At 39.9% G+C, this 23,514-nt stretch overlaps 1 protein-coding gene across 1 annotated transcript in view; it reads right to left on the bottom strand.

The window, feature by feature from the left end:
- niban2b (niban apoptosis regulator 2b) overlaps positions 1-20,643 on the bottom strand; it is a 40,291-nt gene extending 19,648 nt beyond the window's left edge. Inside the window, exons 1-5 of the mRNA XM_058375008.1 lie at positions 20,307-20,643; positions 11,624-11,754; positions 9,851-9,979; positions 7,002-7,107; positions 6,477-6,644 (exon numbers count right to left, since the gene is read on the bottom strand). Coding sequence (XP_058230991.1) covers positions 6,477-6,644; positions 7,002-7,107; positions 9,851-9,979; positions 11,624-11,754; positions 20,307-20,361 — 589 coding nt within the window. The 5' untranslated portion in view covers positions 20,362-20,643. The remainder of the gene's footprint in view (positions 1-6,476; positions 6,645-7,001; positions 7,108-9,850; positions 9,980-11,623; positions 11,755-20,306) is intronic.
- Between the last annotated feature and the right edge of the window lie 2,871 nt (positions 20,644-23,514).

Genomic DNA, 23,514 nt, shown 5'->3' with positions numbered 1-23,514 from the left:
CATATACACCTGCGCACACACGCACATACACACATATACTCATACATACACACACACACATATACACTTGTACACAGATGTTAACACGTGCACACACTCGTATGTACATACACACAAACTCGTATGTACATACTCTCTCTCACAAACACACAAACACTCACATGCACACATGTACACACACTCCTATACACACACACACTCATACACACACACACACACTCTCAGACTCATATACACACACACACACACACACACACACACACTCATACATGTACATACTCTTTGTCACAGACAGACACACACAGACATGATCAAGCTGCTAAATGACAACCGGAGCCTGTTGTTTTCGACATTTCTGGTCAACTGTCCCTAGCTAAGTTGAGACATAAGACAACCTGGAATTCTCAAATCCGATTGGTTTAGAAGGCATTTTCTATAACATCAAACCACATGCTTATATCAATGCACTAGTTCAAATACGTCACATTTCTATTGTAACAACCTACATAGATTTTAAAAGTGTGTGTGATCTCTGAGACTGTAAAACTTCCTCCGAGACGTTTATTTAACATCTTTAAGACGTCTCCAGTTTTGCTCCAGTGTTCAGTGCTGCTTAACGGTCAGAAATAAAGCTGTTCCTTTAAGTTTTCCACCAGTCTTTGAGACAGACAATTTTCTCTATAACATTTTTAGTGTTTTTTTTTTTTTTTTAACTTCAACAAAGAGAAAAGAGAAGTCGATGACAGAAACGATTGTTTAGAGGTGCTGTAACATAAGGGATAACAGGAACGAACTTGTATCGGAACAGCATTATATGCAACCATAACTGCTTCAAAAACAGTGTCATTTTCAGTGTCAAAATCGGAAAAAAAAGCTTCATTTCAGTCCACATCACACCACCATGCGTTATTTATTATCCAGTAACTGTGTGCTTACTTCTTCCTCATCCCTCAACTGAGCTCATCACAGTCAAACTAAAGTCTTGTGCTCGACTTAAAGAATCCTCGGAGATCCTTCTCCGATATCCCTCCCTCCAATTTGCCGGCATATTTCTGAAACCCAGATGCATTCCAGCAATAACACGACCCCTTGTTCGGTTCAGAAGAGCCGCTGAGAAAGTGGAGCCCGGGCCAGCCGTGCTGCAGGAATGACCGATACGGCCACATTCCTCCGCGTGTACTTCATGTATTGCGTTACATGTCGCATTCGGGTGTTTAAACAGACCGGCAGATTTTCACACAGACCTGCATAACTCACTCAACCCACTCTTGACTCACACTTTCAGTTTCCTCCCATTAAAATTCCCAGAAAATTCTCATTTATCATCTTTAAAGACTTACTACCACTTCCCAGGAGCTTCTATTAAAATCCGGGCCACTCATCACAGCTGTGGAAATATGCAACATTTTTTTTCCTGCATTTTATCATTATCACAGCCTGCCAGGATGATTTTACTGCTCAATTACATTGAGATATTGAGAACGTTACGTTTGTGTCACGCAGCATATACCTTCAAAAAGCTTTTAATTCACCCATCAATTCAATTCAGTTGTCCCTTGATGAACGTCAAGAAATGCATTAAAGCCATATGTTCAACATTTTTAGGTTGACTTTTTATTAATAACTCAATCATATAATTTAATATTAAAAAATGTAGGGGTATTAAAAATATAGGGCTCTGGTGTTTCATTTAGCCGATGGAATGAAAATCAGTATAAACAAATGAATGTCCTGGCTGTAAGTCTGATATAAAATAAGTCAGGCGAGACGTGAGTTTTTAAGATAAACACCTTTTGCACAGGTAAGAATTCATTTTACCTTCGACACGAGTGTATAATGCAGCGCTAATGCTAATATAAGGTGTGTCCGTTGCTCAAAATATAGTAGGCTTAATACAAAAACTAACACAGTAAAGTAAGACATTTGGACTGACTTTTTAATTCGCCGAGCATCAACACTGCTCAACACTGTACTGTACAACCTGAGCAGAGGTCATAGAATTCACACAAGCAACATAATTCAATGTAACTAGAGAACGTAACTATGGCTTAACCTCCAGCAAGTGCCTACGAGAGGAAAAAGGAAGTGGACATCGCTGGGTGAGATCGTCATAATTACGTGTCTGTCGTACAAAACAACTCAAAACGTTGCTATGGAGATGAGCTAAAAACAACAGCCAAGAAAAAAAAAAAAACCCCAAAAACTTCTGTTGTGTTGGCAAAGAGTAAACCACTAGATCTGAATTATAGGGCTTTGCCTCAATTTTGCCTGAACACGTTGCATCAAGTGTGTGCTGTGGAGCTGCAAGCTTTAAGGAATAGCAGAGAGGAAGAGAAAAGAGACTTTATAGCAACTTCAGTAAAGTGTGCCAAGTGCAGGCTGTGTGTGTGTGTGTGTGTGTGTGTGTGTGTGTGTGTAGGTGTACACGTCAGAGTCAGGCACGAGTTACTAAACAGAGACAGAAATTTGAGATCTTTCCTTTCAAGATTAGGTGCTTTACATCTTTCCAATGGATCTTAAGCCTCTTTCACAAAAGCATGTAAGAATCCAGCCGTAATGCATCAGAGTATGAAATCCATGCAAGATCCACGCAGAGACTCAGAGGATGTCAGGATGACTGCTGTATCATCTTTTGGATTCAAATATTGCAGTGAGAAGCCTAAACAGGAAGAAGCCTTAAGTCATTAAAAGATAGAATAGAAAGGAGTGGGGGAAAAAAAGAGAAAAGGTCTGAGAAATTGAGATCTGACTTCAGGCCTTTTTTGGGAAAATGCGTCCTTCAAATAAATAAATAAATAAAAGTGCATACATGCACACACACACACACAGAGAAACACACACACAGATAGAGAAGCACAGACACACAGAAACATATAGAGAAACACACAGAGAAATACATAGACACACACACACACACAGAGAAACACAGACACAGAAACATACAGGGAAACACAGAGAAATACATATACACACAGACTCAGAGAGAGAGCGAGAGAGAGAGAGAGAGAGAGAGAGACAAACATACTGAAACACACAGAGAAATACACACAAACACACACACAAACACAGACAGACATACAGAGAAACACACAGACACACACACACACCCAGCCAGCATGCATGCATTCCCTTCTCTGTGGCCTCCCACCCAAACAGAATGAAGGAATCTGAACTCCAGCAGAGAAACAGCGTGGGGAAAAAATCAGCTCTTGAATTTATAGCGCAGTAAGACACAAAGGCCAGCGCTTGTATTTTCTCTTACGTTGTTACAATTCCCTGAAAAACACATGCTGTAAAGGTTAATAAGGCTGATACACTGCCTGATGATCAGCTTATACTGCAAAGCTCAGCTCTGATAGCTTCAGTAGTGGAGCTATTAGATTTTAGATTTAATCCTAAATTCTAATATCACTGACTCTGTGATGCGACTCTAATCTACATCGTGACTGAACAAACGGCACAGTTAACAATGTCGAGTCACATGCATTATATCACGAGGTTTGAATGATGCCATAATAAGAATGATGTGGGTAAAAACCACACACACATAACGTACAAACAAAAACACACACACACAACAAAACACACACAACACAGAGATACAAAACATGCAAACATACAATGTCTTCTCTACCCTGGTTTCAAAGATCTTTAAATAAATAAATAAACAAACAGGAGTAATTGCTGAATGTAACCAAGTATGATTGAAATGTGTTAAAATAAGTACAGATGGGCCGTATTATTATATTATAAAAAGTACAATTAATTCAATATGTTGCTGATTGGATTAGTGTAAAATATTATATTATTATTTATTTATTTAATATATTTATTATCAAGTAAAAACAATTCCCAGTTTTATTTTTTCAAAAAAAAAAAAAAAAAAAATTATATATTAATTTTATACCATTTAAATAGTTTATAATAATGAACTGTGCTAACGTGTTGTGGTACGTTAGCTAAAAAGGCAAAACGACAACCCTAAACCTGTCAGGAAATCCCCAAGTAAAAGTTCTAAATAAATGAAATGTGGGAAAAGATATTCAGACGTACGGTTGACAAGTGTGGGCTTGTTTATGTGGTATGACGGAGTTAAGCAGAAAAAACCGCCGTCAGTCAGCACACTGACAGAGCAGGAGGCAATTCAGAAAAGTGTCTCAGTAACAATAACAAGACTTACAACACAGTGGGCCAAGATTCCCCAAACACCATGTGCTGACAAGATAAAATGATCACTTTCGCAAGCGGAAAGACAGAGTGACCGAGAGAGAGAGAGAGAGAGAGAGAGAGCACGAGCGAGAGAGAGAGAAATGATGACCTTTGTAGTCTAAACACTGTAATGGTTCCATTTTCCATAGATCTCAATCATTCTGGCTTAACAAAATGCTGACTGCCTAAAAGCAAATATTATTTCTCATATAATCTTCATTTGATTTGTTAGGTGTTTAACAAATAACTTTACAAACTCAATCTTAACCAAATCATTCCATCTATCTTTATTTCATCCTTAGTCTACAGTCTCTCTGGATTTTCTGAGGCCCCGCCCACCAAGCAGTTATTCCGTATTTAACAACATTATTTCTTTTATATATTATGAGAATACTTACATCATAAACTGTTAACTTTAAGCGTCCTTAATGTCTCTTATTCAGAGTTGACAGGATATTAACACACAAAGGCCCCGAATAGAGCTAAATGTGTAACTGATTTACTGTTTATATATTAGAAAAACTACATTAATGAGAGTTTAACAAAAACTATGCTGTATATATACATATATATACACACACATATACATTTTATATATATATATATATATATATATATATATATATATATATATATATATATATATATATATATATACACACACATACACACACACACACACAGTCCAGTTTATTATCCAGTCAGGCAATCATGAAGCAGGAGAGATTAGCATTACATACAGTCATGCAGAAACATGTCAAGAGCTTCTTCTTATTAAACATCAGAATGAGGGAAAATAAAACATGTGATCTCAGGGACTCTGACCGTTGTCTAGTTTTGGTGGTTGTTAAATATTTACATTTCTGGCATTTGGCAGCCCTTATCCAAAGCGATTTAGATTTTATCTCATTTTATACAACAGAGCAATTGAAGGTTAAAGGCCTTGAATGAAATGAAACAGCCTTTATTTGTCACATATACATTACTGCACAGTGAAATTCTTTCTTCGCATATCCCATCCTTGGAGGTTGGGGTCAGAGCGCAGGGTCAGCCATGATACGGCGCCCCTGGAGCAGAGAGGGTTAATCTTGCTTTTTTGGTTAATCTTGGTTGAACCTTGCTATTCAAACTCACAACCTTCCAACCACTAGGCTACCACATCCTCCATTTCAGTAACTGCTGAGGTCCTGGGATTTTCAAGGAGTCTGTAGGGTTTACACAGAATGGTGCAATTCTAAAATAAAACATCCAGTGAAACCGCTTGCTAATAAAAGTGAGGTCAGAGAAGAATGGCCAGACTGGTTTGACAGGACAGGAAATTAAAAGGAACTCCAAAAAAACACTGTGGGCAGTTTGTAAAAATGTCACCTGTCCAGTTTCAGTGAGCCCGTGCCCACTTTTCCTAGCTGACAGGACTGGAACTTGTTGTGGTCTTCTGCTATTGAATGCTGTTGATGTATGTTGTGCATACTGAGATGCTTTTCTGCTCAGCACAGTTGTAAAAGGTGATTATTAGATTTACTGCCAGCTCAAAACTGTCTAATCTCCTCTGACGTCCCCAGAACTGGTGCTTACTGGATGTTTCTGAGATATTCAGACCAGCCTGTCTGGCACCAGCAACCATGCCATGGTCAAAGTCACATTCCCCCCCCCCCCCCACTGTGATGTTTCATATGAAAAACTCTGTAGGATTTTTTGTATTGCTCTGCTGCCACATGATTGCCCCATTACATAAATGCTAGAATGAGTTCCTAATAAAGCCTATGAGGAGTGTAGAGTCATAGTTTAGGGTATAAAAGGTGTCAGATTCACTTTATATTTAAAAGCAAAACATTTCATAATGTAATGTTAGTATAACAAATGACATTTTAGAGGTGACAATACAAAAAAGCTCCAATTCCTGCATGCTTAGAGTATTTGATGATATCATAATCATCCTCATTATTTCTCTCTCTCTCTCTGCCTTGAGCTACAGAATTCTTTCTATTCTCCAGCATGTGAAAGGAATGTTTTTTACTGTATGCAGAGCTCTGATCACATTTCCCTGCTGTCATAAAGCTCCTGTGGCCTGTAACATAATCCAGCATCATCACCGTAATCAATTGTCTGCCCTATTTGATTAATTTTCATAGCTGTAAAGGGGCAGGATGAAATGTGACAAGCAGTCAAGAGGTCTTTACACATGGGATTCACAGAGGACTCAAATCTGGGTATGTAGACACATGAATGAAGAGGTCTCCACTGTTTTTTCCCCCTCAGTGACTCACCGTTGTTGGTATGACGGACGCAATCCTGAAACACAGCGTGCCACTTCTCCTGCTCTTTCTCCGTGGCTGCACAGAAGTAGTGATGGCGTCCGTACGGGTGCCACAGGATAACCGGGTACTGAGTGGCACATTTCAGGAAGGGAGAACTGCTTACTTTGGCTTTTACATCTTGGGGGGAAACACAAAGAAACATGAAATAAATGAATGAAAATCTCCAACAAGATGTGTAACGAAACCCCATTACAACAGCTTCAGCCAGAGTAGAAGGAGTCAAGGGCCACATTCCAATACGATTACCTACTACATTACCTGGACTTCACTTACTCACTATTTCTTCTCCCAGTTACCTCACTAGCAATTTTCAGCTTTCTTCACTCAAGTCACTTTACCTTGGTCACTAGTAGGGGTTCCTATCTTGAGTATACTATCAGTTTCCCTACTAGTGCCTGGTTAACACAGACAGCAACATTGCTAGCAAGCAGGCACAGATTGTTAAGGGAATTTTCTTTCTCTCCAGTGCCTTACCAGGAAGGCTGGTGTCCAGGAGCTCCAGGTACTTCTCCATTGACTTCAGCACTTTGAAACCAGCACAGTTGATGCTTCCTTTGGGATGAAGGCCTCGATCATGGGCCTGGATACAAATAAAACCAAATAAATAAATTATTATTATATATATAGTTGCATAAAAAATTACTTGTGGTTTAATTATGCACAGAAAATGAGGGGACTTTGAAATACATAAAAGATATATAATCATTTATTTTATTCAAATAAATTAAACACAATCAGGTGAGTCAATTACATGAAGTCAGGCATTTAAGCTTTATCAACATCAAGGAGTCTTCGTCTAATGTTTGATGGGATCTGAGACCCGAGACCGCTTCTAAGTACAAAATCTTTCCATATCCCCCAGGATCCTTTGCAGACTCAGCTCACCCCACAGCTTCTTCAATAAGGTTTAGGTTATACAGTGAGGAGGCTTGGAGCAGCCTTGTCAAAAGTTTTTTGTGATTTTTGCGTGGATTTGTACTTTCTGAATGACTGTTTTGATGGATGATGTAAACACGACCCACTTCTTGGCTGAAGGAGACATATTTTTATTTAATCTCCTGATACTTCATGGAGCCTTTGAAAGAGCAATAACCTAACACCACATTTAACAATGGGGATTAGGTTCTTTCCAGTATAATCATCCTTCTTTTTATATTTAATCCTCCAGCATTTTTGTTTGTTTCCAAAAAGCTTTACTTGAAATATCTAGAAAGTCTAGGCACTTATTAGAAGAAGGAGAAGACTTTTATTTTTGTCAGATATAAAATACAGCACAGTGAAATTCTTTCTTCGCATATCCCAGCTTAGGAAGTTGGGGTCAGAGCACAGGGTCAGCCATGAAGCAGCACACCTGGAACAAAGATGGTTAAGGGCCCTGCTCAAAGGCCCAATGCTGGCAGCCTGCTGGTACGGCAGCTTGAACCCTGACCTTACCATCAGCAACCCAGAGCCTTAACCACTTGAGCTACTACCGCCAGTTTGCAATTAGATCAAAGAGGCTTCTTCAGGCTTCATTTCACCTCCCAAATGTTGTATTATTTTGGCATGAATTGTAGATGTGGAGATATGTTGACTCCAAAAACGTCTCTAACCCTCATCCTGCCTCAGGATTGCTGATTAGGGCTAAATATAAATTTAAATAAATTTTGTGATTTCTATTTTTTATATTTCTGTAAAGATGCTTTGAGACAATGTTCATTGTTAAAGCAATATACAAATATAATTGAACTGAACTGAAAAATGGTTTCCTCTCCAACTAAGCTCCTTATTGTGGACAAGGGCAAAAATACACTTTTCATTACAGATCCCTTACCACACAGATCCTTTAAACTTCAGCATAACTTTTGCCTCTTTTCATTTGTGCATTTTCTTATCCAGTGGTGTCCAATCTTATCCACCAAGGGCCGCTGTGGGCGCAGGTTTTCATTCCAGTCAATCAGGAGCCACACCTGATTCCACCGGTATTAAATCAGTTTATCTTGGCTTACAGTAGACTCAGGTGTGGCTTCTGCTTGGTCGGAGTAAAACCCTGCACCCACACCGTCCCTTTTTCCCGGATAAGATTGGACACTTCTGCTCTAAACAAATTTGTCCTCTGTGTCACCTCATATTCACTCCCAAGTGACACAGGAACCCATGGACAAGTGTTGCTGAATGCTCCGATTTTAAAACATGCCCTTTATTTTATTTTTTTCCTAAAATGTTTACAGGTGAATATATATTTATATTGTTATAATATATTTACATCAGAAAAGATTTTTCAGTTTAAGAAAAGGTCTGGACATTTTCATGACCATCTCTACCAAGGGGGCCAATAATTCTGGAAAGGACTGTCTAGAACGAGACAATAAGCAATGTTATTGTGGTTCCTGTGCTCTTTTGTTTATGCCGTGTTCTTTTACAGAGGAGGAAATGACAGGGTAGACCAGGTGACTTTGTGAGCACTGATACACTGTAATAATGAACGCTGAAGTCACACAATGCAATGTTTACAGAAGTGAATTAAAACATTGCTACAGCGGGATGAGCTGGAGTTGGTTCCTTGTTGGCTTAGCCGGTTGCTCAACAAACGAAATGATTGAATTAGCGTCGTGTAACGTTACACTGCTGCATCCGGGATGACTATGACATAAATAAACCGGGGTTTTCAGGAAAAAAAAAAAGACTTAAAGGTCTTTTGTTTTTTTGGCATCCTTGTATGACCCTTCAGCCAACAATGGTGCATGATTTTATACTAGACTTAATAAAACGCCAGTTGCAACAGGAAAAGATTGATAGATGGGCGTTTACACACACTACAAAGACGGAGACATTTCACAATTTTTAACCTGATAATAATAAAAGAACAAATTAAATCTAATACATTATGTTGTTGGGCCATTTATTTATTTTGCTGCCATAATTCGAGTCCACTTATCTCTTTAGTCCAACACCAAATCTTCTTACAGATCACTTTTATTCTGCTACTAAAACTTTTCTCTCCTGATGGGATGATGGGTGTGGTCTCTTCCACAATGACTCCACCCCCGAACACAGAGCGCATAGACTCACAGAAAGCATCAAATTTATGTTTTGTCCTTTATACTGACCAATTGTCAACCCAATGCTAGACAGCACTCACAACCACCATCATTAAAATTCCAAATTTTACATCGCTCCAGAACAGGTCCAGAGACTTGAAGCATCTACTGAAGCACTTCTCACAGCTCATGGTTATCACACTATCCCATTGTCCCCTGTGTGTATATATGTGGACTGTATATTCAATTCAGTGATCGTCCCAGTTTGTAAATTGTCCTCCCACCCACCTACATGCAGATTACCTGTTTGTTTTCGTAGAAGCTGATCCTGTACGAATCTGGGACGAAGAGGAAGCGATTCCGCCATTTTTTGCTTTCCTCAATGTACTGAAGCAGCATCCCGGAGAAGATTGACTTGTTTTCTAGAGGCACCTGGAGACATTGCATGAGAAAAGATGAGAGAAAATTCCAGTCTTCCTGATCTACCTCTTTATTATTAACTTCAGAAAGCATTATATACAAACAGTAACCCTTTTGTTTTCTCCTAATTATAACTGTACACTGGAACATTTGCACTGGGTGAACTTTAGGCCCGGGTGTGTTTACGTAAATGTGCAACCATCCACTGACGGTTTCTTTCATCCAATCATGTGACTAGCACTCATGCACTCTCACACTCATTGGCTCAAATGCACAAACATTCATGGAGTAAAGTACCTTCAATAGGAATACATTACATTTATAGGCAAATTCCATTTCAAAAACTATCCATGCTAATTAATTTCTTTATTACATTTTTGAACATTACTAAAATACACAACATATCTGCTCTCTTAGCCAAGGAGAAGCCATTAACGTGCAAAACATACACAACCTGGACATGTTGGAGCAATCCCGATCCCACCCTATAACTTTAGTCTGAAGAGAAGACATGGTATTGACCATCACCAGGGAATTGTCGATGGACCAAGAGTTTGGATTCTGACTTGTGTTTAACTGAAAGTGCTAGCCTATAGAGCAGAGGTCATCGTCTGGCACACTGGGGGTTTGGTGGCAAAGTAAAAATTTGTCCAAAGTTCAGCAACTTTAGTTTTCTAAACTTGAACCAGCTTGACTTCTTTTGGAGCAGATCCTTTATTGTGGCGATGTGGTTTATTCGGTCACAAGTATTTATGTAAATTATTTGGTTTAACAGACCAGAGAATAGCTAGTGGTGTTACCTCAAGATTTTCATAGCTTTTTCTTTTTTCATGTTAATGAGTCTCGATTAGCAAACTGACGACACGGCTTGTTTAAAGAAAAGTCGAGAGATGAAAACAACGTTCAGTGCCAAAGACAAACACAAAACAGATGCGTCTTTCTGTTCATGCTATTAACCTTACCTTTGAGTTGTGTTATTTATTAAAAGCAATAAATAATCATTAACGGTAAAATGTTGGAACCAGTTTGTCATGTTAGTTGAGTTATCTGAGGCTTTTTAAGAAAGGAATTGGGCAATTTTTAATTTGTGCTAAACTATTGATAAGATATCCATATATCCTTTCATCCATTTGCTATAGTGTTTATCATACGCAAGGTCACAAGGAGCCTGAAGTCTATTAACTGTGGACACAAGGCGGGGGACATGCTGGACGGGGGGCAAACCTATCGCAGTACACAATCACACACACTACAGACAATTTAGCGATGCTAAGGGGAGGGAACCAGAGAACCCCGAGGAAACCCCTGAAGCCCAGAAAGAACCTGCAAATTCCACACACACACACAGGGCAGGTGCAGGAATTTAACCCTCTACCCTTTAAACCTGTTTTGGTTATCTGCTAAATTAGTTAGATAGCTAGCTTATCATCCGATTCTGCAGCAGATTTCATTAGATCATTCGCTGAGCCCATACACATTAAGCGCTGAAACATTTACAGCAACACATTTAATCCTGGTGTGCTGTCGATAAAGAAAGCCAGGCAGCTAAAACTTTGCATAGATGCATTTCAGGATTTTTCCTGGCTTAATAAAAGGAGCGCACTTAACAAGTCATGACAAATTGAAAAGTAGGATTAGAGAAGCTGGAGCTGTTACCTTGCGGTGCAGGAGCTGAGGCTGAGGTCCTCCTCCTCCCTCCACGTCATAGCGAACCTTGTTAAAAAGCGCCACGGCATACTGCTGCTCGTAGAGACGCCCGAACTCGCCCAGGACTTCGCTTGTTTTCGCTGCACAAAAACACACACAGACAAAATTGTAAAGGACGGAATTTCCATCTTAACACGCCATCAGCTTTCTGAAGAACTGTGCAGATAAAAATAAAATTGAAATAATGTTTTACTAAAAACAACTGACCAGTAGGTTTAGGTCATCCAGAAAGAGTTAAAGATTAACATCGACTCACACTGTGCTTTTTGTATTTTATCAAAAAGAGCAGTTTGCACTGCTTGAGCTTCACGGCTCAGGGCGCTCGCATGTGTGCGTCACTGTGCCAACACTGGAGTCGGCATTGGGAACCGTTCCAGCTCTTTATTAACCTGTTTGTGTTCCTGCAAAAGGCCCAGATTCACATGGGAGACGTTCCAAATCTGCGTGGAGCTCGTCACTCTTAAAAGGGTGTAGGCTCTGGTGGGGGTGCAGGGAGGGGGAGAGGGAACATTCCTGCCCGTTTGTTTAAAATGCTTTCAGCAAGAGAGGAGCATGATGAATGCAGGACAGAGAGGAGAGAGAAAACAGAGCAGGAATCTGTATGCATGCGGTTGTGGGGGGGGTCTGTAGGATAGGATCTGATAAAAGGTCACCAGGGTCACATTTTGTACTCTGACTATTCTAGTATGTAGTAGTAAACTCTTAGTCACGCCCGGAACTACGAGACGGCAAATTGGTGAAATTACGAGACACCCATGATGAACCGAGTCCGTCTCCCCTAAAGAGATAAGTGGACTCAAATTATGGCTGCAAAATAAATAAATAAATGCCCTCCACATCAGAAGGCATTAACCCTAATTGCCTTCCTTTACACGGATTTGCCTTTTATCTTCCAGTTGTAAAATATGTCTCCATCTTTGTGTTGTTGATTTTTTTTTAACTGTAAACACCCATCTATCAAACTTTTCCTGTTGCAACTGGTGTCTAGGATTTTCTCGGCATGATCATACAGCAACACTGCGAGACATTTGCATAACCCATAGCGCTCCTGAATGCATGATTCTGATTGGTGGATACGTGTTGATGCATTTTTCTATAACAGCAGCTCAAAATAAACTGACCGGTGGTGACCGGTGTTCTCTGTTAGGAGAAGTTCATTCAATAATTTTTGGAAAGATTCTTCGCGGTCAGCGTCAGTCTGAGGTACATACGGGTTCCTGTGTTGCATGATATGCTGCTGTTTGCATCTGATTAACTAGAACAGGGGTAGGCAAGTTCGGTCCTAGAGAGCCATAATCCTGCAGAGCTCAGCTCCAACCCTAATCAAACACACCTGAACAAGCTAATCAAGGTCTTCAGGATTACTAAGGCTACAGGCAGGTGAGTTTTTTTTTCAGGGCTGGAGCTGAAATCTGCAGGACTGCGGCTCTCTACGACCGAACTTGCCTACCCCTGAACTAGAAAAATCCTTTAGAATTGTTATAATCCACAGAAACTAGCGTCACGACTAGGATGTTCAACGTCAAACATAACTATTAAAAGTAAAACAGGTTGTTCTTGTGCAAAATGCTGTGGTACAAAAGAAATAAAATCACTTTAGAATATTTGACAGTCACTGATTATTTTACGATAGTATCACAACCTATTGTGTGCATGTGTTTTATTACTTCGGCAATATCCTGAAGACTCAACTGTTATGGTAAACACGCCTCACTTTTTACCATCAAAGCTTCTTTCTCTTTATTCAGAGACTAATCCCCAAAGAGACATAAAGCTAAGAGACACATGAGAGAAATTCCACCTGCTCGGAAACTCATCACTCTGAAATAATGAAATGTTTCACGGACATGAGAAGTGCATGTGTGCAAGCCATCATACTTTCTCCGTGAGGGTGGAGTGTATAATTAAGTGCACTGTGAAACCCATAAGAGGCCAGTGAAAGTGGCAAAACTGTCCGTCTCTTCAGTTCAGTGGATACTCCAGGGCATTTAGAATAAATATCAAAATACAGCATGTCTATAATGTACAACAGAGGAAAGATACTCGTCAAATATCCAGTACCAAGAAAGCATGAACCAGAACAGAACAAGTAAACAACAAGTCCCTGAACTCTACCAGAACTTAAAGGTTTAGTCCAAGGGCGTCCAAACTTATCCGACACCTGAGAGTGGCTTCTGATTGGTTGGAACGAAACCCTGCACCCACACTGCTGGACCTTTCTGGATAACTCCTGTTTTAGTCTAAAATCCCAACTTTGATTCTCAGTCAAAGTTTTCTGTACTGACTGATTTTTTTGTTTCCTCCTACACAGAGAGCAGGAGGACGAAGAGAATTTCACTAAAATATCGCTATTGTGTTTCAGCACCACTTCCCAAAACTGTACAAATATGATACATCAGTGATAATTTACTATAACTACATAAAATAGACAATGGGTCTATAGACAATAGCCAAAAAATAAAGCCTTGAGTAAACACATATTCAGTTTTTATGCTGATTAAAAAAGCTGACTTTTAACAAGAAACAGTTACTAAGTCTTGGCCAGGACATGACTTCATTACTCTGGTCCCTTACATTCGATCAACTTGGTCAAGACTTAAAATCTTATGCATTTGTGTTACTAAGTTGTGGCATTGACTTAATGATATCATTCTTTTGTGTTCCTAAGTAATTGCTATGACTTAATTGTCTCTCTCCTCCTACTTAATGCTCTCATTTTTATGCCTTATACATGAATTATTAAGTCATGGCCATGTTACATATAAATATATAAATAAATAAACAAATAAATAAGTAAGTAAGTAAGTATGGATGTCACAAGGCTTGATACATAATGTACAATTGTTAATGCTTTGAAATTTTACCAGTTTCGAAAAATACTAAAAAGACTGAATGGGTAAAAGCTTCTTCGAATAGAAGTCTCAAACTTTCAATATATAAGATCTTACATTTTGAAAAAAAAAGGCTGGCAATATTAATATGTCTTAAATATTAAACAGCTTTTTATTGTTAGAACGTTATAATAAAAACATTAGGTTTTTGTAAGAATTTCCCTATAAGAGTCTGGAAATGGTTCCTTAAGCCATATATGGCATTAGGTTCATGCAGAGAGTATGTGTGTGTGTGTGTGTGTGTGTGTGTGTCTTGAAGTGGGAGAGAGGTATCTAAAAGGATAACTCAGTCATGGTTCATGGTGATCACACAGGATGTTTGCGTGAAATGTCTGCTCGGTGTGTTAACCATCGCGCTGCAAATCCCACACAAAACGGCTTGCTCTGTCTACTTAAGGCGAGAACGGGGCTACACTAATGAAATCTCGTCACCTTAGATAAATGTAAGACAAATACCGGAGTGTTGTCAAACAGCTTTCCCATGTACAGAGCCAAACGTCTCCAAACCTCTCCATCAGGTTCTCTGAGCCCCGAGCTGTGTGACTGTTGGCTGAGAATGAAACCAGGCCTCAGTGATTTAGACAGTTCTTTAAAACAGTCAGTTCTCTGATAGTGTTGCTTTTATAGAGGATGATTGAGAGCGTCACTGACAGCACTAGTCAAACATTCAGGAACACAGAAAAACCCGGGACACAAGGCCTAGGACTCGGTGCAGGAGTTCATCCTGCATCTTTTTCTGTTTCTCATGCCAAGTGGATCATCTCTCTTTTCAAAAAAGGTTTCTGCATAAAATAAATCAGAGGTTCCCTTTTGGGATAAGTCTCAAAGTAGATCTAGTTAAAGATGCAACCCTATAATAGTTTCTTTCTTTTAGAAAAGGTCTCAAGTAGAACCACTTTGGAATACTGAGAACCCTCACAACCGAGTTTTCCTTTCTGAGAACATTCCAACTAATATGCTAAGAATCCAATTAGGATTTAGTTTAAGTAGAAACCCTTTACAAGTGTGAGAACCCTTGAAAAGGTTCATTTTTTTTAATAAATTGTCAGGGTGCAGTTAATTTAGAGGCAATACTTGCATGTGTTATTCTTTATATATTCATTTGTCTTCATTTTCATAAAGGGTGCCAATATTTACAGAGGGCGCTGCATTTATTCCGTATGGTGAATACAAAATAGGGCTTGAGTTATAAAAGTACTGGAGGACAATAAACAGTATTACAAAGCATTCATGTGAAGGGCCTCGGGAATGGGAGAGCCCAAAAGAGTGTGTGTGTGTGTGTGTCACAAAGTGACTTAGATTCATGTGATATTTTGGTTACTCACTGACACACTTTCTGCCTTCCTAACACTATCCAGTGCTAACAAGGACCATTTCCAGCACAGGAAGTGATTCAAGTGATCTTTTAACAACAAAAGGTGAATCTAAACACAAACAGATCCTCTCTGTGTTCATCTGCATTTGTTCCCAGATCCCACACACACACACCTCCTCGTCTTGCGCAATTTATACAAATGTTATGAAAATAGAATAATCATCCCAACTGAGACTGTAATAACCTACGCACCATTTGGAGCACTGTGCTGGCCCACCCACCCTGCACGTAGATCTACTCTCATACTCTCAGCAAGAACAGGCATTTCTCATGCCAGTTACATTTAGTCCTGTACACAAAAATGGTTGAAATGTTTAATTCCTCGGGGTTGGCTGATTATACGTATAGACCAGCGATTGGGTCAAATGTGTAAACATGACACGGGTCACATTTTTTCCCCATTTAAAACCAAGACTTTTTATACTACTGTAGTCCTAAGAAAAGCTGAACAGGCAACTTTCTACCATTAGTGAGTTTGTTTTAAATAAATAAATAAATAAATAAATAAATAAATAAATAAATAAATAAATAACAGCCTAGAGACAGATATAGAGACTGATGCCGGTGACACTCCTGCAGTCAATAAGGCTCATTAATCAACACTGTTCCCTACTACCCATCACCGATCACCAATATTCTCAATAATCAATCACTAACCAACCCTGTGCCCAATGACCAATCACTGAACAGAACTGTTCCCAACAACCCATCACTGATCACTATTGTTCATAATGCCCAATAACTGATTACCATTGTTTTCCGAGTGACCAATCACTGAATAGCATTCCTCCCAACAACCAATCACGGATCACCACATTGTTCACAACAACCAATCACAGATCACCATTGTTCCTAATGACCAATCAATGAATAGAATTACCCAACAACCAGCTCACAATTACTCCCAATAACTAATCACCATTGTTCCCAACAACCAAATTAAAAATCTCAATAACTAATCCCCACTGTCACTATTACTTCCAGTAACTAATCACCATTGTTCTTGACAACCGAACACTCCTCACTATTACTTCCAATAACTAATCACCATTGTTCCCCAAGACCAATTGTTTACCATTGTTCCTAATGGTCCATTACTAATCACCACTGGGAATATAATGGAGATGTTTATTATAGCCATTAAAAATATTTTTAATGGCTAAGAACGATATTTTCAGAAGTATTCTCTAATGAGTCTGTGGATCCTGTAGAATGACTGCAGTCAGCAAACTGAGCGTCCATGTGCTGTTTAATTCATTTTCAAGCTTGAGCTCAGCTCTCTGCGCAAGCAGGAAATCCCAAATGGAGTTTCAGGCTTTAACCAAAGCATCTGTAGGTTAGCCCCAGACCCCTAGCACCCCACCACGATAATTTTTTTTTTACAGAAATGCAGAAAAATGATAGATCAGCACGTGTGGAGGATTTCCAGTTAACTGCTAGTAACCAGATAGCATAATCAATCGAATTACGATTAAAATTACCTCTTGTTTTAAAGCACAGAAACGGCCAGCCAGCAATGGGGCAACCATTTTAGCACTGACAAACTGAAGCTAACACCAAATTCCACACAGGAAATAAAATCTCCTGATCATTCTTCTCTTTCAGGAGCCGGTGCTTATCAGCTGCTTAATGGTGGCCTTGTTTTGTCCGGATGCTTGCTTATTAATTTGCTGAGCTCCACACATGTGCTAATTGTCCTGAGAGCCTCATCAGTGCTGACTCCACTGCTGAGCACAAGCTTGACCTCACCACGGAAACTTCTGTACACAATACGCTGACATACATCAATGAAGATGCTATCTGAGGTAGACATGGCATGGTTGGTTCCCGTTTCTTCTACTCGTGATCCTCCTTCTTGGTTTAGAGGCTACATTTCTTTCGACATTCCAGCTCAATGATTTCTACAGCATGTCATTTTTGAGTGATTTCCAGTCAGCCCTGTGGGTGACTAAGAATTTGCTCACTGGACAAAAATGAACAAAACACGGCAATTTTCCTACATTTTGAGGGCCATACAGATAAAAGTGACTATGGGGGAGGGGATGATCTCGTCGCAACATGGTGTTGCATAAGATGTCCAACATTTAGCAAGCACTATGCGCACGCAGAGACGGTCTGCTTCATGAAGCAACACACCCCCTCCCCGCTAGTGCCTCGCGAAAAACATTTGGCCTTGGGGCAAACATGCTACTGTGGTATTTCCTGTCCGAGCTCTGCCTTACTTTTGACCTGTGACCTTTTAAAGCTGCATATGGAGGTAAATTCCAGCCTAACAAGCTCCAAATTAGATTCGGCCTAATCTCGGAGTAATGAGTGCTTTGTGTAAAATAAAAAAAAAAAATACTGAAAGCTCTTGGGTAACTACACAGGAAGTGTTAGTCAGCTTCTATTCCTTTCCTTCTCGGGAAAATGACCTCGTTGTCTAAGCTAACAGATGATGGGCAGAATAAGTATTTATTGCAGCGTATTCTTAGATTTTGTGGTGTGAACGAATACTGAAGAAAACACTGTAAATGTTCGGCATATTCCCAACGTTCTGGACCATATCCAGTCATATCAAGGACAGGAAGTGGCTTCTGAACCTGCATCCCAACAAACCCCCACTTCTGTTTCCATTTATAAAGGCAAAAAATGGGCCAAAAAATACGTTTTCATAATTTCCTTCTTTTCCAGAATTATCCAAGGGTGGTTGGTGTCAAAACTTTTTAACTTTATGAGACGCTTATGGTCTCCATTTACATTCATTCATTCACTCACAGATATTGCAATGCACTCATTGTATATTGCCTCGAACCTCATTAAGTCTCATAAACTGCATACTTATGTGGTTTCTGACAACATATTTCATACTGTTATCAGTAAAACTGGACAAAAGTCTGAGTTTTAGCAGGAATTATGGAAGTTGGAATGGACTTTCTTTTTCAGAACATAGTTTGGCATTGTTCTCAGATTCAGATAGTTCCAAACTGGGGCAAAACTCGACACAGTTGGACATAATAATTCAGGGTCAGGGTACATGGTACATACAGACACTCTACATGAAATGGAACCTCCATCTATCTCAGGCATCTCAGACACACCCATTTTCTCAACTGCTCACAAGTAGGGTCAACTTTGAGCCATTTGGATGTTTTCTGAACAGTGGGAAAGGGAACCTTTGTAAGAATGATCAGAAAATCAACATGGAAAAGGGAAAATTGTGCAAAAAATCCACAGAGAGAATAACCTGAGCTCAGAATCAAACTTTAGAGCAGTGAGACCACATCATTACCTGCTGTGCACCCTTTGAATAATAGCATTGTTCCAAATGGATTGGAAGCAAACTAAACACCCTGGCTGCTCGGCTACATTCTGGACAAACTTGTAGATGGAAATTGCGTTTTTGGCAGAACCTTTAAAGTCAGCGTCTGGAGTATATCCAAACGACCCCTGTAAGTTCGAGTGATTCACTATCCAGACACACTCCTCACTCAGTGGTAAATCCACAAATTCCTGAGATGCCATCTTAAATATACGTTTATATACTCCATCCTCTTTACTCATTCCTTCCTAAAAGCCTCCTGAGATCAAAACCCATGCAGAGACTGCTAAAGCTGAAAATAATATCTGCAACTGGATCTGTAATTCATTAATACCACCACCGAATTCGCAAGCAAAGTATAAGGTATAAGTATAAGTATAAGCACTACATATTAATATTCTTTGGAGGACATTAGTAAACCTTTGATCAGACATGGTTAAAAATTGACCTTCATGGGTGCTGTGATTCATAAAACACCCACAGATCTGGATTAGTTTAGATTGGATAGTAAAACTTTTAGATTTATTTGCATAATACAGCAGTCTGTAAAGACCACACAATAATGCATGATTATAATGCTGCATGAGCAATACATTAGCCACCCCTGGAAACCTCATTATAGCAACCAGAGTTTGAGGAACTGTGGCTCCAGCTGCTCAGGTGACTCATACAATCCCGTGGTTAAAAAAAAATGAGCTGAAAAAGGCTGCAACACAATCTTTGGGGAATAAATGGAAATTCTATTAAACTCTATTTCCAGTACTTTTTTTTTTCTTAAGGAAGGAGCAACAGCGCGCCACGTCGCCGCATAGAAAAGCGCCGCACCAACACCGCGTCCCAATCGGATCCACACTCCCTGTACACTAGGTTTTTACACCAAAAACAAGAGTCAAAGTAGTGCACTTTGTGTTGAGCTCATTTTGGCATTCAGTGTTTCACAAAAATGTAAATCTATCAAAGGTGATCCACAATTTCACCCCGAAACGCAGAGTCGCATTTGCGCATCGTGTTGGTTTTGTTGCTTTAAACCTAAGCTTCTGATCAGATCTGTAAAGAAATCCTCACCTGCAATGATCTCGCGTTTGCCTTCATCCAGGTGGCTTGAGATCAAATCCCCCATGGCGACCAAATCAGCGATATATCCAGTCGCTTTAGTTTCAGGGAAAAAAAACCAACAACAACAACTTTTAAGACTTTTTCCCCCTGCGATGAAACACAAAGTCGGTCGCTTACGCTGAAAACCAGAGAGAGGAGAAGCGATGAAGTGAGTCACAAGGAACCAAAGCTCAGTTCATCATGAAGCTCGTATGTGACACACCCTCAACTCTGATTGATGGGGGTTTATTAAGGCCCTGCCTTTCTTAGGACCAGCGCTTGTGGCCAAGGTGGAGTTCTAATGTGAGAGAGTGTGTGTATTTTTGTGTGTGTGTGTGTGTGTGTGTGTGTGAGTGAGTATATTTAACCCCACCCTTTAATCACGGGTGTGGCTTCGGTTTCGTCCTAAACATAACAGAATTCGGACGCGTTCATAAAGTACAGCACAGACATCTCACACTTATCGATGCGTAAAGTACAGGATACGCGCGTAAAGTCCAATAAAAAAAAGTTGACCAGATATGAACTTGTGACGTAACGCGTAGTGACGTAACGAGGCGAGGGTTCAGTTATTCACACAGGTTTTAAGGAACTAATCCATGCTTGACAATTAAATGTACAAAAAATATCACTCAATATTTCCTCCTCCTACAAACACGCCTGCGCACCAACACCGCACATAACGTTCTGCAATAGACTTGTTCCACAAGTGGAAAAATAATAGTAGGCCTAATAACGTAATCCATGTTATTATTGACAAGTTTTGACACCAAGCTGGCGAACGTTGCCAAATACTTGCTAAACACACGAAATAGACTACACGTGGGAGCTTAGTGAAGCTGTAAAGGCTAAAATGTAAATTTGGCTCCATCTGGTGGTTGTAGTGAGAAATTGACTATTAAAATGTAACGTTTTCGTTTAGGCATAACATTATGGCCACCTGCTCATATATTGTGTTGATCCCCCTTTTACAGCCCTGACACGTCGAGGTATGGACTTCACTAGATCCCTGAAAATGTGCTGTGGTATCTGGCACCAAGATGTTAGCAGCAGATCCATTAAGTCCTGTAAGTTGCGAGGTGGGGCCTCCATGGATTGGACTAGTTTGTTCAGAACGTTCCACAGATGCTTGATTGGATTGAGATTTGGGGAATTTGGAGGCCAAGTCAACACCTCTAACCCGTTGTTGTGCTCATCAAACCATTCCTGAACCATTTTTGCTTTGTGGCACGGCGCATTATCCTGCTGAAAGAGGCCAAAGCTATCAGGGAATACCGTTTCCATGAATTTGTGTGCATGGTCTGCAACAGTGCTTAGGTAGGTGGTACATGTCGAAGTATCGTCTACATGGATGGCAAGACCCAAGGATTCCCGGCAGAACATTGCAAAAGCATGACACTGCCTCCGCCGACTTGCCTTTTTCCCATAGTGCATCCTGGTGCCATGTGCCATGTCCCAGGTAAGCAATGCACACGCGCCTGGCCAGCCACGTGATATAAAAGAAAATGCGATTCATCAGACAAAGCCACCTTCTTCCATTGTTCTGTGGTCCAGTTCTGATGCTCATGTGCCCATTGTTGGTGCTTTCAGGGGTGCACAGTGGTCAATATGGGCACCCTGATTCGTGTGCACTTATGCCGCCCCATATGCAACAAACTGCTCTGCACTGTGTATTCTGACCCCTTTCTATCAGAACCAGCATTAACTTCTTCAGCAGTTTGAGCAACAGTAGCTCGTCTGGATCGGATCACACGGGTCAGCCTTTGCTCCCCACGTGCATCAATGAGCCTTGACCACCCATGACCCTGTCACCGGTTCACCACTGTTCCTTCCTTGGACCACTTTTGATAGATACTGACCACTGCAGACCGGGAACACCCCACAAGAGCTGCAGTTTTGGAGATGCTCTGATCCAGTGGTCTAGCCATCACAATTTAGCCCTTCATCAAACTCACTCAAATCCTTACGCTTGTCCATTTTTCCTGCTTCTAACATCAACTTTGAGGACAAAATGTTCACTTGCTGCATAATATATCCCACCCACTAACAGGTGCCATGATGAGGAGATCATCAGTGTTATTCACTTCATTCAAGGAGTTTTATCAAGGCATTTCCTTTCTTAGGACCAGTGTTTATGGCCAAGTTGGAGAGAGAAAGAAAGAGACAGGCAGACAGAGACAGAGTGTCTGTTTAACCCACCCTTTAGTCTCAGATGCTTTGGTTTCATCCTAAACATAAGTTCACAGGGAACTGGTATCCATCCAAATTTTAGTGACAGTGTACTTTTAACCGGAAACAGAGCTTAAACTTTTGATAAAATTCCGACTTTCGCTACCTGTTTATTGGGGACCAAAGATTGTGGTTGTGTAACCATATAATGTGTAATACATGTTGGCTTCCCTGTTGTTGTGTTATTATCTATATATTTTAACTTAGTATGTTGTACAGTTTGAGACCTCTGGCATTCCAACAGTGCAATTTCATTAGATGCATAATTATATAATAGAAAGCGTAATAAATTAAAAAAGGCTGCTGATGTGGTTCATACATTTCAACTATGCACTTTGTCAAACAATTACAAGGTTTATTATTTTTTTATCTTTGTCATACACATACCTGTCTATGCTATTACTGTCATAAAAAAATCATTATATAATAGTTTGAGCACACCTATGATTTGCTTGGTAGCCACACCTACTCTCAGAGCTGTAGTAAAGAAATTCAACACATTCTCACCAAGCAGAAATGAGAATGCAGTGCTGTGATATAATTATGTTTATTTGGGAGGTTAACAGAGACAAATTCAGTCGTATATCCTATATCCACTATTCAAGAACGAGTAGTCAGTGTAGGTGAGACATCAAATCTTCATATGCAGCCTTAATATGGCTGATGCTTTATTGGCTCCCAGTTTCCTAGAATGTATCCATGTTTGGAAATAATAAGATTATTATTTGCTGTAGTGTTTCCATACTGAATGATGATTGGGTGAGTAAGTGTGTGTATCTGGTGCCCTGTGATGGACTGACATTACACCCAGGTTATTTCCTTGCCTCACAGCCAGTGTTCCTGACTTAGGCTTGAGATTCAACATGACCCTGAACAGGATAAAATGGTTACTAATAGTGAGTGAGAGATGATGATGATGATGATGACAACTGTACTACTGCTACTATAT

This window comes from Hemibagrus wyckioides, linkage group LG22 (genome assembly GCF_019097595.1).
Source record: "Hemibagrus wyckioides isolate EC202008001 linkage group LG22, SWU_Hwy_1.0, whole genome shotgun sequence".
Taxonomy (NCBI): Eukaryota; Metazoa; Chordata; class Actinopteri; order Siluriformes; family Bagridae; genus Hemibagrus; species Hemibagrus wyckioides.
Note: the sequence above shows the minus strand (reverse complement) of the source record. Positions and strands in the feature narration are given on the sequence as shown.